Source organism: Puma concolor, chromosome D1, assembly GCF_028749965.1.
Source record: "Puma concolor isolate L17-30 chromosome D1, mPumCon1.1.hap2, whole genome shotgun sequence".
NCBI lineage: Eukaryota > Metazoa > Chordata > Mammalia > Carnivora > Felidae > Puma > Puma concolor.
The window spans coordinates 54,411,468-54,426,388 of record NC_141676.1 but is presented as its reverse complement, the minus strand read 5'-3'; the positions used below and the strand labels follow the sequence as shown (position 1 = coordinate 54,426,388).

The 14,921-nt window shown below is 39.1% G+C and overlaps 2 protein-coding genes across 2 annotated transcripts; both read right to left on the bottom strand.

The window, feature by feature from the left end:
• Window positions 1-4,542: 4,542 nt before the first annotated feature.
• Window positions 4,543-5,475, bottom strand: LOC112865166 (olfactory receptor 51B2-like). Its single transcript, XM_025928207.2, has one exon. It carries the CDS (start codon window positions 5,473-5,475, stop codon window positions 4,543-4,545), a length of 933 nt encoding a protein of 310 aa, XP_025783992.2.
• A 6,716-nt stretch (window positions 5,476-12,191) lies between these two features.
• Window positions 12,192-13,160, bottom strand: LOC112865698 (olfactory receptor 51B5-like). The gene has a single exon (XM_025928777.2). It carries the CDS (start codon window positions 13,158-13,160, stop codon window positions 12,192-12,194), a length of 969 nt encoding a protein of 322 aa, XP_025784562.2.
• Between the last annotated feature and the right edge of the window lie 1,761 nt (window positions 13,161-14,921).

Below are 14,921 nucleotides of genomic sequence, written 5' to 3'. Positions count from 1 at the left end.
TGAAAAGGAGAAAGAGTGAGTGAGGAGAGTGTAGGATACAACTACAATAATCCAGGAGAGAAACAGTGTTGGTGTGGATGTGATGAGGTATTGTCAGTAGGGCTGCATAGAAGTGGAAGGGAGAAGGATTGTATGGCTTAGAAAGAGGAAATGTTGGTGGGGTGCCAGGGTGGCTCAGTAGGGTAAGCGCCTGACTTTGGCTCAGGTCATGATCTCATGGTTTGTGAGTCTGAGTTCTGCATTGGGTTTTGTGTTAACAGCTCAAAGCCTGGAGCCTGCTTCAGATTCTGTCTCCCTCTCTCTCTGCCGCTCCCCTGTTCATACTCTGTCTCTCTCACTCTCTCAAAAATAAATAAACAAAAAATAAATAAATACATAAATAAATAAACATTAAAAGAATTTTTTTTTTTAAAGAAAGAGGAGAGGTTGGTGACTGAAGGCAGTAGATTAAGGAGAGAGAATTGTTAAAGATGGTATCTGCATTTCTGATTTTATCTGGGTGGAGATATTAAAATAGGGATCACAGAAGAGACCGACTTTATTTAGTAATCAACAGTTATTTGTTATTTGACTCTTTTGCACTAAGCACTGTTTTACATACTGGATTTGGAGAAAGAATGAAGAGAATCATTCAGTTGAGGGCTTTGTGTGTCTATAAGCAGTCAGGTAAAAATATCTCCTAAGCAGTTATACATGTGCATCTTGAGTTTAAAAAACAAATATGAGAGTAGGAGGAAGGACCTTAGAATGATCAATAATCAGATCAGATTGGAAACTGTTTCAAGTTACTAGAAGTAGTGATTAAGAGCATGGGCCCTGAAGTATGAGCGTAGGTATGAGCCCAAAGCTACTTCTTACAAGTTCTGTGTCTTTAACACTGGAGCTTCCTCATCTGTAAAATGGGGATGGTGGACGTAGTTGAAACAATTTTCGTGAATGTTAGTAAAGAATGATGGTCAAAACTGTGTAAGTTAACTTATATGTATATTGGCACAAGTCCTGGAAAGTGTTCAGATCTACATAAGGGGTAATTCTGCTTTGTTTTGTTAAGTTTTCTCAGAAGAGTATAAAAGAATGAAATGTCTAGGATCAATTTAAAATAAATCCAAACAGGGACACCTATGTGGCTCAGTAAGTTAAGCTTCTGACTTTAGTTCAGGTCACGATCTCACAGTTCATGAGTTCAAGCCCCAAGTCAGACTCTGTGCTGACAGCTCAGAGCCTGGAGTCTGCTTTGGATTCTGTGTTTCTCTCTCTGCCCCTCCCCTGCTCATGCTCTGTCTCTCTCTGTCTCTCAAAAATAGATAAACATTAAAAACATAGATTAATTAAATTAAATTAAATAAACCCAAGCAAACAAACAAACAAAACATATAGGATAGTGATATAAGAGCCTCCAAAGAACTGAAAATAAAACCATCTAGGTTGTCAAGGCAAATGAAGACAAGAAGGAATCAGAAATAAAAGTGTCAGTGGACTGGATACCCTGTGTCGTCCCAGGAGAAAATGACATTGGGAGTGACCCAGGGAGAAGCTTGAAGGAGCATCATTTCCAAAAGCTATTTAAAACATATAATTATTATTCTTATTAGCTATGTATTTCATCATATGAAAGAATCATTATATATTTAATGATTTCCTACTCAGTGAAGTGTTCTTCCCTCCTATTTGAGTGTTGACAGGTCAAAATTTTCAGATGTTTGGCTTTGGCAAACTAATATAATTAATACTAACATAATTAATTATTGATACTAATACTAAGATAATACTAATAAAATTAATAGGACATATGAGTGCCAATAGCTTGCGTTTTGTTATTCTTAACTGACAGATAATGAGGCTCAGAGATTAAATGACTTGTTTAAGATCACGAAGGTTGTAAGTGAAGGAGGCAAGAGGAGAGGTGCTTTTTTCTTCAAAGACCACATTCTTTCTGCCATACTGTGCTTTTTTAATTTCAACAAATTTTCCATACTTCCTAAGAATAAACTGATGCAAATAAATAAACTTACTAAATTCAAAGATATTACATGATTACAGTTTTAGCATTTTTAAATGTAATAGTGTGTTCCATACCTCTAGATATACCCCATCCATGTTATCTGAGCAAGTTTGAGAGCAAGTATATATTGTAAAAGTTAGAATATAATTTTATACATAATAATAAGGTGAAGTAAAATTGGTAACTATTTCTATGAAATGTTAAATTTTTAAGATGTTTTTGCTTAGATAGAGGATAAAAATAAAGATCATGCTTATTACATCTTGTTTACATAGTGTATAAATGTGGAATTACTTTGTCTATTTCATTGTTTTTATTTGAATTCATTTCTAGGCATCACTCTATTAGAGATACTTATTATGTTAGACTTATGTCACCATTGTCTTGATTTTTTTAAATGTATCTTTTCCCTTGCTTTTAAATTCTTGTTTTATATTTTTATTTTTAATTTTTGAACTGCTTGGACTACACAGACTTATTATTCTTTTCTCTTTCATAGAATTAATGGGAAAAACCTAGTTAAAAAGAAGAAAAAAGCAAGGTGAATTAAGAATGAGAGCAAACTGGGATGCCTGGGTGGCTCAGTCAGCTAAGCATCCGACTTCAGCTCAGGTCATGATCTCACAGCTTGTGAGTTCAAGCCCCATGTCGGGCTCTGTGCTGACAGCTCGGAGACTGGAGCCTCCTTCAGATTCTGGGTCTCCCTCTCTCTACTCCTCCCCCACTCACACTCTATCCTGTGTCCCTCAAGAATAAATAAACATTAAAGAAATTTTAAAAAGGAGAACAAACAATGATAGAAGATCTAAATCAATGATTTTCTTTTTTGTTGTTTATTTATTTATTTATTTATTTATTTAAAGAGAGAGCACACACAGAGGAGGGGCAGAGAGAGAGGGAGAGAGAGAATCCCAAGCAGGCTCTGCCACGGTCAACACAAAGCCCAAGGCAAGGCTTGATCCCATGACTGTGAGATGATGACCTGAGCTGAAATCAAGAGTTGGACACTAGAGGCGCCTGGGTGGCTCGGTCGGTTAAGCGTCCAACTTCGGCTCAGGTCATGATCTCACGGTCCGTGAGTTCGAGCCCCGCGTCAGGCTCTGTGCTGACTGCTCAGAGCCTGGAGCCTGTTTCCGATTCTGTGTCTCCCTCTCTCTCTGCCCCTCCCCTGTTCATGCTCTGTCTCTCTCTGTCTCAAAAATAAGTAAACATTAAAAAAATTAAAAAAAAAAAAAAGAGTTGGGCACTTAAGTGACTGAACCACCCAAGTGCCCCTAAGTCAATGACTTTTCAAAGGTTATTTTATAAATAGCCATCTTCAAAGGAGAAATAAATTATTTTACAGGAGAATCTGTTGGTTATAGGAAATTACTCTGGGGATCCTGACAATTCCTTTTCCAGTAAATAAATAAATAAACAAATAAATAAATAAATAAATAAATAAATGTCTGTCATGGACTGATTATTGATTGAATACATTAGCATTTTATTTGCCAACACAATTTTCTATAATTTTGCTGAATGTATACCATTCTCCCTAGCCCTCTTTACCTCATGATGAACTAATAAAATATAGCTTCTCTTCCTGTATTGCTCATGGACAGATTCTCATCATGTTTACCCCTGTATGGAATAAAATGCCTGGGAAGCCCTGGGAGAGCTTTCCTTAAATATCTTAAGTGTTTTAAGTCTGGAAAATTACAATATTTCCTGAAAATAGTTCATTTCACTACCATCCCCTCAATCCAGAAAAAAAAAAGACAAAATGTTGCCCCTGCATACATATTGGAATGCTTCCTTGACTAGTATCCCTTTTCCATTAGGCATATGTTGACGTTCTGAAGTGCATATCACAGAAAAAAACTTCAGGTGTCCAAGAAATGGAACTTTATTTTATTGCAGTGGTTTGAATTCCTCAGCCCATAAGTTTGAAGACACCACATATTATCAACTCAGAGCTTTCTCATTAATCCATGGTGGGCATCTAGCTATGCTGACACTGCTGGAATCCAAGCGCTTGTTTGGCCATGGGTTGTTTTGGTGGCAAGACCTCTCTTGGTCTGAATATCTTATTCTCATTTCCTTCCGATCCACTTTAGTGACATGCAGTACCGTTAGGGTTTTCTAAGACCCTCTGTCATCTCTGATGCACTCTCAAGCACACAAGAAATTTTTAACTATTTTCCACAAAGTGTTGGGAAACTCTTTCAAGCTATTTTATTCCCCTATCATCGTATAGACTCTGCAGCCATTTCAAATATCATTGACCTCAGTTAACCATGAAGACAAATAATTCTGACAGACTAAAAAATGACAGTATACAGCAAACCAACCTACCAAACAAAGCACCAGGACTAAGGTCAATGTCCCTGGGAGTATGATGGGGGCAAGGGGTGAAGAATCAGCATGATGAGTCTGTGTCATTTAAATGACAGGAATGCTGGTCCCTTTGACTGTGAGCCACATTGGCTTTATATAGTCCATGCTCCCAAGAAACACATCCCACAGTGGGGACAGACTCCAAGGTAAATAGATCAGAATCAAATGCTATGCAAAGAGAGAAGGCGATTGATGCCATTCCTTATCTGCTTGGTCTTAATACTATAGATGATTGGATTCATAAATGGGGGGAAGAGGAAGTAAATATAGCTCATGATAATATGAACTACATGTGGCACATATTTCCCAAATCGATGAATAAGGGTCAACCCAGTAACAGTAACATAAAAAACCAGAACACAGCTAATATGGGAGACACAAGTGTTTAGAGCCTTAGCCTGCTCCTTACCTGAGGCAATCCCCATGACAGTATTAAGGATTAGAATATAAGAGATCAGGATAAGCACAGAGTCCAAGAAGCCAGTTAATGAGACCAGCACTATAGGATAGAGTCTATTGAAGGTGATGTCAGCACAGGCCAGTTTGATCACATCCTGGTGTAGGCAGAAAGCATGAGAGAGAACATGGGATCCACAGTAGGGAAATCCAGAGAGGGTGATGATTACGGGCACAATAAGTATAAATCCCCTCATTAGAACCCCCAGACCTATCTTCACCACCCTAGCATTGGTGAGGATGGAGGTGTATCTCAGGGGACTGTGGATGGCAATGAAACGATCATAGGCCATAACAAGCAAGACTCCAGACTCCACAATAGAGAGTGAATGGATTAGATAGGCCTGAAAGTAGCAGGCTCCTTGGCTGATTGCCCTGTGACCAAGCCATAGAACACCAAGCACGGTGGGCATTGTTGTCAAAGTCACTCCAAGGTCTGTGGCTGCCAACAGAGCCACAAAGTAGTACATCGGCTGGTGGAGAGTGTGGTCTTCTCTGATAAGGTAGAGGATGGTGCCATTGCCAAGGAGTATGGACACATAAATGACAAAGAAAGAGACGGAAATCCAAGGATGAAATATCCCCAGACCTGGAAAGCCAGTCAGTAGAAAAGGGGCAGCACTGATGTTGGACCACATGGTGGATCCCTGAGAAGAAACAAAAAAGCTCTCTCTAGACCAACCCTGTGCAGTAGGAATATAATTTGAGCCATATGTGTGATTTTACATATTCTAGTAGCCACATTAAAAAGAACAATAAAAGGGGCGCCTGGATGGCTCGGTCAGTTAAGCGTCCGACTTCAGCTCAGGTCATGATCTCGCGGTCCATGGGTTCGAGCCCCGCGTCGGGCTCTGTGCTGACAGCTCAGAGCCTGGAGCCTGTTTCAGATTCTGTGTCTCCCTGTCTCTGGCCCTCCCCTGTTCATGCTCGGTCTCTCTCTGTCTCAAAAATAAATAAACAAAAAAAATTTAAAAAGAATAAAAAGGAAAAAGTCAAAAGTAATTTTAATACTACATTGTATTTAATCCACCATCTCTAAAATACAGTCCATCTATATCTGTATCTTTGTCCATCTCTGTTTCTGTCATCTAGTTTATTCTCCTCTCTATGGTGAACATATTTTATACTGTAGGAAAGAAGTCAGTCTTTTCATTTTGGATCCACCATTCACAATATGTGTCCACTGATTCTCCAAATAGGAATTGGTGATACCTACCTATATGAGGGACTTGACTTGGCATTAAGGACACAAACCTCATGGTCTTGTCACAAAAATAAGCTCTCTTTCGATGATACCATATATACTTGAATTATAGCTCACACTATAATAATTTGTGTGGGTAAGTATATTATGCAACCACACAGGGCCAACTCACTCAGGAAACCCCTGAGAGGGGTGCCTGAACCTTGTCCAGGTACCTCCTAACCCCATGGGACTGTTATATTACTAAACTTTTTGCTTCAAGGAAGCATTGCTTTTGGTGCTGAAGACAACAGATGGAAACTTAGAAGTGACTATTTCTTTTCAATTCCTAAATTCTACCTGAGGTAATCATATTTAGCTCATTAAAATGAAATAAGCTATTATTAAAAGAAGATGCAGGGTGGAGGTAATCATATTTAGCTCATTAAAATGAAATAAGCTATTATTAAAAGAAGATGCAGGGTGGACCTAATCTAATCATACCCTTAAAAGCAAAGATTTTTCACAGACTAGTGATGGAATGAAAACCCAAGTATTTCAAAGTTTGAGAAGAATGTGACAGATAGTTGCTAGTTGGAAGATGTAAGGGACCACATAGGGAGGAATTCAGGCAGCTTCTAGGAGCAGAGAGAGATCCCAGCTGACAGCCTGTAAAAATTAGGGACATCAGACTTATCGCCATAAGGAAATATATTCTGCCAACAACATGAATTAGTTTGGAAGTGAATTCTTCCCTAGAACCTTCATACAAGACCCCAGCCCGGCCACTGCCTTGACTATAGCTTCAGGACACCCTAACAGAGACCCAGGCAAGCCTACCAGACTGTGACCTACAGGACTGTGGTATTATAAACAAGTCTTGTGTTAAGCAGCTGTTTGTGGGAATTTGCTGCACAGCGATCGAAAATGAAAACAGTAGCATTAAATATTAAACTAATATATAAAATCTATGAAAGTTAATGTGTCAATTAGACAATCTAAAACAAATTGCCCCGTGGCAAAGTCCTATAAAGCCTCAGTGGCTAACATTACACAGTTACTTTTCCACTCATATACGTGGTTCAGTTCATTTCATTTGGCTGTGGTTGGGCACATCTGCTGATTTCTGCCTTCTTGCACTTGCACCTAACATTCAGCTGGATGTAATCTCCATCCTGTCATCTTCCTATTCCCTCCTTCTTATGTCCATTACAGTTTGTGCGTGTGTGTGTTTAAATCTTATTCCTCACTTTGCTCTCTCCCTGTAGCGAAGTCCCATATGTCTCTTCTGCATCACCCAGGCTCCTGCACAAAACTTAATGCAAAATGTTTTGTCTTTTACATCATATTACTAGCGTCTCAGACCTAGGGGCTCTAATTAACTCACCCAATTGAAACATGGATGTATTTTCAATCCAGTGCTAACATTGCTTTCTTTATTGACTGCTATGGGAATGCATCAGCCTTCCTGGAAGCAAAGACACATTTCGACATAGATTATCTGGTCATTAATGAAATTTTAGTAGTCTTATTTGTAACACAGTGATGCAACAACTGGATGGTAAGCTGACATTAAATTGAGTTATGTATTGACATTGACTTCCAAATACTACTTACTGATATACTAATTGGCTAATGTGTAAGCTGATTGATCGAAGCACAGCCTTTACCAAACAAATGTCCAATTAAGAGTGACCAATAACTCACCAACACCCTGCATATGTGGTCACCCTCAGGCCCTCCAAACTCTAATATTTTCTCAAAGGTGGATATTCCTGACCAGTCCTGACTGGGTCTTACCCCCAGTGGAGCTCTTACACTGTGACCACCCCAAATCTTAAAGGAATGGCAACTCTTAAGGTTAGGCATAGAGGTAAGAACACACACACAGAGTTTTGTCCTATAACTGAGACTTCATCAAATTACTGAAGGCAAAAAGCACAAAGAAGAGGAAGGGGAGGACAGAAAGTCAACATAGGGAGATATGAGAGAAAGAAAACTGAACATAGAGAATAGCACGAAGAGGAGGAAAAGATGTGATGTCAGAACCTGTATACGTCATGATGTCCCTGCCCTGCACCTGTACTCCCAACAGCAGCCTCCTCCTCTTCCCACCTCTTCCAAAGAATATTCCTGTTGTAGGAAAAATAATATTGATAGCCCTGGGCTACCAAAAAGGTCTAGGTAGCAACCTGGATCTCTCGATTATGTGTATATGCACCCATGATTTAAAAATAAAACAAAACAAAAGAAAAAAAGCACTGCGTATCTCAGAAAGTCAGTGTTTCCTAGGGAGTTTTTCTTTTTAGGGAACATTTCTGTTAGAATCTTTACGCTGGACACAATCCATGGATACACATAGCTTTCCTCAGTTCTCTATTCACCATCTTGTAACATCTACGTGAAGGAAGAGTATTCCAAGAAGAGCAATCTTTATTTTCTTCCCTATTCTCTCCCTGTCATTCTCTCATGGTCACCCCAGCCTTACCTGGGGCACCAGGAATTAAGGGCAGAGGCAACTGTGGTCTTGATATAGAACCTGATGCAAATGTTATCTTTGAAGAGTGCTATTAGGACTAATTGGTAAAGTTATTTGTATAGGAAAACGCTTCCCCAGGGTCCCTTTGGCTGCTGAATAATTAGGCTTCTGAGATATCTTCTCCTGGCCTCCTCTGGGGAAGTAGGAGGACCCACAGAGCTGTGTCCTGTAACCCCACATTTCTGCTACAGACAGAAAGCAGGATTATAGCTTCTTCTATTATAGCTTCTTCTTCAGATGGAAGTCGTGCTGTCAAATCACCTTTGTCCTTTCTGATCTCTACCTGAACAGAGACGATACCAACAAAACTTCATTTGCCTTTGTCATTCCTGAATCCAGGAACAAGGAATCTCATGAAATTTAAGTGAAGTTTGATAATTCCCTGACAATTACCTCCCCTTGGTTTCAAATGAGATGACTTATTATACAGTATTTCACACATGTATTCTTTTTTTATGTTTATTATTTTTTTTCTTTTAGAGAGAGAGGGAGAGAGTGAGCATAAGTGGGGAAGAGACAGAGAGAGAGAAAGGCAGACACAGAATCCGAAGCAGGCTGTAGGCTCTGGGCTGTCAGCACAGAGTGGGATGTGGGGCTCGAACTGACCAACTGCGAGATCATGACCTGAGCCAAAGTTGGATGCTTAACCAATTGAGCCACTTAGGCGCCCTTCACACGTGCATTCTTAAAGTGATATCATTTCACAAATGAGTGCAGTTACTGATGAATTCTTTGAAACAGTAGGCTTTTTATCTTTCTCTTAGTAAGTCTTATCCAGAGATAATAGTTCTTGCCTTCGGAATATAAGTCAAATAAAAAAAAAATCTTCTTTTACTTTAAGTAATAAGGAATTTTACTTAAAATAAATTTTACTTTAAGTAATAATGAATAGTAATAATAATAAATAATAATGAACTGAAGTAGTGGAGATGGAGAAGGTGTTCTTTCCATCCTTAACTTCCTCTGATAATTTGTACTTGAGTAGAAAGGGCTGTAGTCACATTCTGGCATGGATAAGGATCTGATGAGCTCTCTTGTCTTGTCTTAGCCTCGTCTCCTAAATTTGTCCTGGAGTCTAGCCCAACTGTGAGAAATTAAAATGAGAACGGGTGCAATGTAGTGAACCATACGAGTCACCATTTAGCTTCTGACATTTCAGATTCAGTTAAGTTCCTCTTGAACTCTCCTCAGCCCATAAGTCTTTCTCAAAGTCAGTAGGATCTGAGAAGTCACAATTAGTAGGAGTCAGTCTCTGAGAATGATTTGAGTCTGAATTCCGTTTTCCTGAAAACTCTTTGCCAAGTGCAAACTTAAAGGTGACTTGATTTGGAAAATCATATTTTGAGCTGAAAATGAGGTAAAATAATGAGAACATAAGACAAACAACAAGAATTCCAGCATTCTCTCTGTTTCATCAGTAGGAAGATTTACCCTCTCATCCACAGAACTTCACATCGCTTGTGTATAACTATTTCTGGAAGCACCACTTTCTCTAGAACAGATGGAAGTCGTTTGCTGCAAGACACCCCAGTCAGGATAACTTCCAACATGAGGCATAGGACAAGTCATTGGAGAATGGGAGCAGCTGTTAGCCTTTATCAACCAACACTCCAAACAGCCAGGTTTGAGGGCACTGGGAGGAAGTGGGTGGGGCACCATTTCCTTAAGTGGCCATTATGGCTCTGCTCTGCATGGGTTTTCCAAACCTTATTCATTCCTTTCATATTCCCTGCAATACTGCCTGTGAAGTACAGAATCCCAGAGGCATAATCTCTCTGATTTGGGAAGACTTCCCATTTCAGGTAGTGAAAGCCTTTCTTTGACGTAGTGTTTCCCGACAAAGGTCACACCATCAGTGCCTGTCTCTTGTGGGTCACAGAGCTCAATCTTCATGAGACTATGTGTTTTGAAGATATTGAGACAGTTTCATTAGTAAAAATATCTAACTTTCTGAGTTAAAATATTTTCCTCTGGCCTTACCTGGCAATGGATCTCAGCTCTGGCGTCATGCAGTTTTTAAGTCCTATTCCTACCCCATAATATTCACGATATATATGAAGGTAACATTTAGGCATTCTAGGTACCTTCACTACAGATTCAGAGAAGTCTTTTTCTTGGGAATTTTTTACTATTTGTTGATCAAGGAGAAAGAGAAAATAAAAGGGTAGGCATGGCAAGGAGATAATCAAAGACATAGTTCCAGCTGGAGTTTAGCTTTAGAAAGTAAAGAGTTGGTATTTGCCTGTGGTCTGCTTCCTGGGGAGCAGGGGCCATAATCTTGGTGAAGCAGTTCCAATTGACTTGAGAATAATAACCTGAATTAAGCAGCAAATGTGAGTGATGAGTAGCTAACACTCATAAGGGGCAAAGAGTAGGTACACAGTTCTGTAAAGTGATATGGACAAAGCAGCAATCACATCAATAGCATCTTCTGTATATTCTTTCTCCTGACTCATCTACTTCCTTCTTTGCCCCATTTGTAATGTAATGTAATGTAATGTAGACACAGCGTCCACCCTGGGAGGATATTTTGACTTGAGTCACATTCTCTTCCCAACTCATCAGAAAATCTCAACCAAAATGTGCAAATCTGTTCCTTCAATCCCTCAAGTTTTGTTCATAATAAAAGGATGGAGGAAAAAAAAAAAACATTTCTTCCATTCAGACAGACCAGTTAGCCATTGGTAGATGTTCTGGATATGGTACCAACATCAGAGCTAACAGTGGAATAGTAGGATATGAATGAGGGCAAAGATGGAAGGGAACACTGACTATGTCTATTTCCTCTTTTTTATCCATTGTTCCTCTTATCACAAACTAGTTTTTCATAAGTTAGCAGTGTCTTGGGAAATAAATACACCTTATTTTTTTAATATTTTTTTAAAAATTTATTTTTGAGAGACAGAACACAAGCGGGGAGGGGCAGAGAGAGAGGGAGACAGAATTCAAAGCAGGCTCCAGGCTATGGGCTGTCAGCACACAGCCTGACATGGGGCTCAAACCCACAAACTGTGAGATCATGGCCTGAGCCAAAGTCAGACACTTAACTGACTGAGCCACCCAGGTTCCCCAAGCTTATAATTCTTGAGACAAATTCATGGTCATTTGATGGAGAGGGGAGGAATCAATGATATGGTGGGGATGATAAGTGATTACAACACTGAGTGAGGAAGAATTCATACTTCTTTACTGGAAAGTTACAGAACATCAGTGGTCAGACATACAGGTTCCCACAATTTGTGTGAATTCTGTGGAGCAATTCATGGGAATGACATTGTATATAAACAGACCAAACTTTATTTCATGCAAACCAACTCATTATTTTATATCCTTATAACTCCATTCCTATCTGCCACCTTTCTAAAACCCTAAAGATACGTATTATAAATACATTATAGACACAACTATAAACACCCATGGTGTTGTTATCACAAAAATTGAGTGGCAGATATTAAATATATAATAATTTTCTTTAAGAAGAATTGCACAAACTAGATTAGACCAAAGACCTGAGCTTACAGAGATAATATAGGGAAATTTTTAGCTCTACTTTGACAATTATTTTACCAAGAGATTTGATCATGGGTGGTTGATATGAGATTTCTTTGCTCCACTGCCAAAACCCAGATTTCTTACATTCTGTGCGAGGGACTAGGATGGTTAGTAAAAAGGCGAAGAAAGCCACTCCGGATCTGCTTGGTCTTGACACTATAGATTATAGGATTCATTAGTGGAGGGAAAAGAAAACATACATAGCTCATAGTGAGGTGGACAATATGTGGAACCTGCTTCCCAAACCGATGAATCAGAGACAATCCAATGACTGTGACATAGAAAACCAGGACACAGCAGATATGGGAGACACAGGTGTTGAAGGCCTTGGCCCTCTCTTCTTTGGAGGCAATTCTCAGGACACTCTTGAGTATCAATACATAGGAGATGAGGATGATCAGAGAATCCAGCACAAATATAAAGACTACAAGCACAACTGGATACAGCCGATTGAAGGTGGTGTCAGCACAGGCCAGTTTGATGACATCCTGGTGAAGGCAGAATGCATGAGAGAGGACATGGGAATGGCAATAGGGAAAAAAATAAAGGGGTACAATTGGAGGGATAACAGATACAAACCCCCTCAGCAGAACTCCCAGTCCAATTTTCAGCACTTGAGTATAAGTGAGTATGGAGGTATATCTAAGGGGGTTGCGAATGGCAATAAAACGATCATAAGCCATAGCAAGCAAAACACCAGACTCTACAAAGGCAAGTGAGTGTATAAAGTAGGCTTGAGAAAAACAGGCTACTTTCCCAATCTCCCTGTGATCCAACCAGAGGACTCTGAGCACCGTAGGCATCGTGGTCAAGGTCAGCCCTAAGTCTGTGGCTGCTAGCATGGCCAGGAAATAGTACATAGGTTCATGAAGATTGTGATCTTCCTTAATGAGAAGGAGGAGGGTGCTGTTGCCTAAAAGGACAGAGATGTAGATGAAAAAGAAGGGTGTGGAAATCCGGTGGTGAGCTGCCTCCAAGCCTGGGAAACCAGTCAACAGGAAGGAACTGAAATTGCCATTCGGCCTCTCATCGGGTTTATCCAAAGACATGTCTTTTTTTTCTGTTATTACCACAGAAATACAGCTCCACTTTCAAGGTATCCCTCCAACTATATCGTCTCAGAATTCTTTCTTAAAGGTAATAACGACATCAATATAAGCTATTGTTTCTCAAAACATATTCTCAAAACAAGTTGTATCTTCTGTGTTCTTAACTGCATATTCCTGGGACCATCCCTTAACTACTTAATTAAATCCTTGGTGTTTCATATGGTCATCTGCATTTTAACAGTCTCCCCAGGAAATGTTTAATCCATACTACATTTATAAACCATCTATATCAACTATTCAGACTTCACAGAAAAAGCCCTATTTTGTGGATTTCAAGGAACCCAACCTTGACCTAACTATACTTGTCTTCATGGTGATTCCTAACTCACATTATCCTGTATATGTGTGACTTTGAATTCTCAACAAAAGTTCCAGGGGTCTAAGAGAAAAAAAAAGGCATGGAAAGAAAAGCTGTACCACTACCACTGTTGCTAAGGAGCAGACAGATATGAGGAAGAGGTGCTGTGCCTTCCCAATTCATGGATCTGTGTTGGAAAAACAAACATTACATTTTAATTAGCCTCCCCCTGGATACTACATAACTTTTAAATATCACTACAATAGCCTAATTTTAAGTTAGATAATTATAGACCCTGGAGCTGGAATAAATACTTAAGCAAGCCAAGGACATGGCTCATTGACTTTATCCTTCAGTTTGAAAAACAAAAATTATCTTATTTCCATGTAATTTCCTTCTCCCTCCCCATTATTTTTCTGTAGACCCACCCTAGTAACTCCCTAAAACCTGATTTCTCCCCTTTCAAGCTCTCCATTTGTGTGAAACATACACCTTCTTGATCTCCTTCCTTCTATATCCAGCTGTGGGCTTCTGAACCTGTCCTACCCATAATAAATGAGAGCCCTTCTGCTGCTTAAACAGAGTTGCCTGTTAGTGGAAGGAAGAGTTATGTCCCTTAAGAAGGTTTCATTGTCTCTTCTGCTACTAGATTATGGACTACTTGAATATAGAAACTATGTTTTATTTGCCTTACTCAACACCTAGTGAAGTACCAAACATGTTGTGTATACATACACACATATTACATACATACATCAATTATATGTAAACACATGTATACATACATACACATATACATGCATACGCATACATTTATACAATTATGCATATATACATTAATTCACCCAATATGTTTTCAGCATCCACTATGTGATAGGGATGGCATATTAAGTACTGGGATGAAATGCTAATAAGACAAAGTCATGGATTTTATAAGCCATAAATTAGGTTAGAAAATAAATAAGAAATATTTAGATAAATATAAGTGCAATTTTAAAATAAAACAGCACTATTTAATAGAGATTGATTGGGATGATATTGCATACAGTTTATTAATTTGGATGATCTGTCTCTGACGAGGTGACATTTGAGCTAAAACCTGAATAACAATGAAGGTTGGCCATATGAAGATCTGGAGGAAGACTCTTCCATTTAAAAGGGAAAATTAGCATGTCTGTAGCTTGGTGAGCAAACAAGACAGAGACAATAGGTACTTTCAGAGACCCAGGTGGTGGTCAAGGGCCTTATAGATAACATAGGGCCTTATAGATAACACTGGAACTCTATTTTACTACAAATGTGATGAAAACACATTGGACAATGTAAAAATCACAGTGGAGGAGGGCATAGTGACATACTGAAATCTGCATTCTTAAATTATCAGTTGGAATGCTTTGTGAGGA

What these genes read in the sequence shown, in the direction of transcription:
- LOC112865166 (XM_025928207.2), bottom strand. Translation starts at nt 5,475, where the DNA reads ATGTGGTCCAACATCAGTGCTGCCCCTTTTCTACTGACTGGCTTTCCA.
- LOC112865698 (XM_025928777.2), bottom strand. Translation starts at nt 13,160, where the DNA reads ATGTCTTTGGATAAACCCGATGAGAGGCCGAATGGCAATTTCAGTTCC.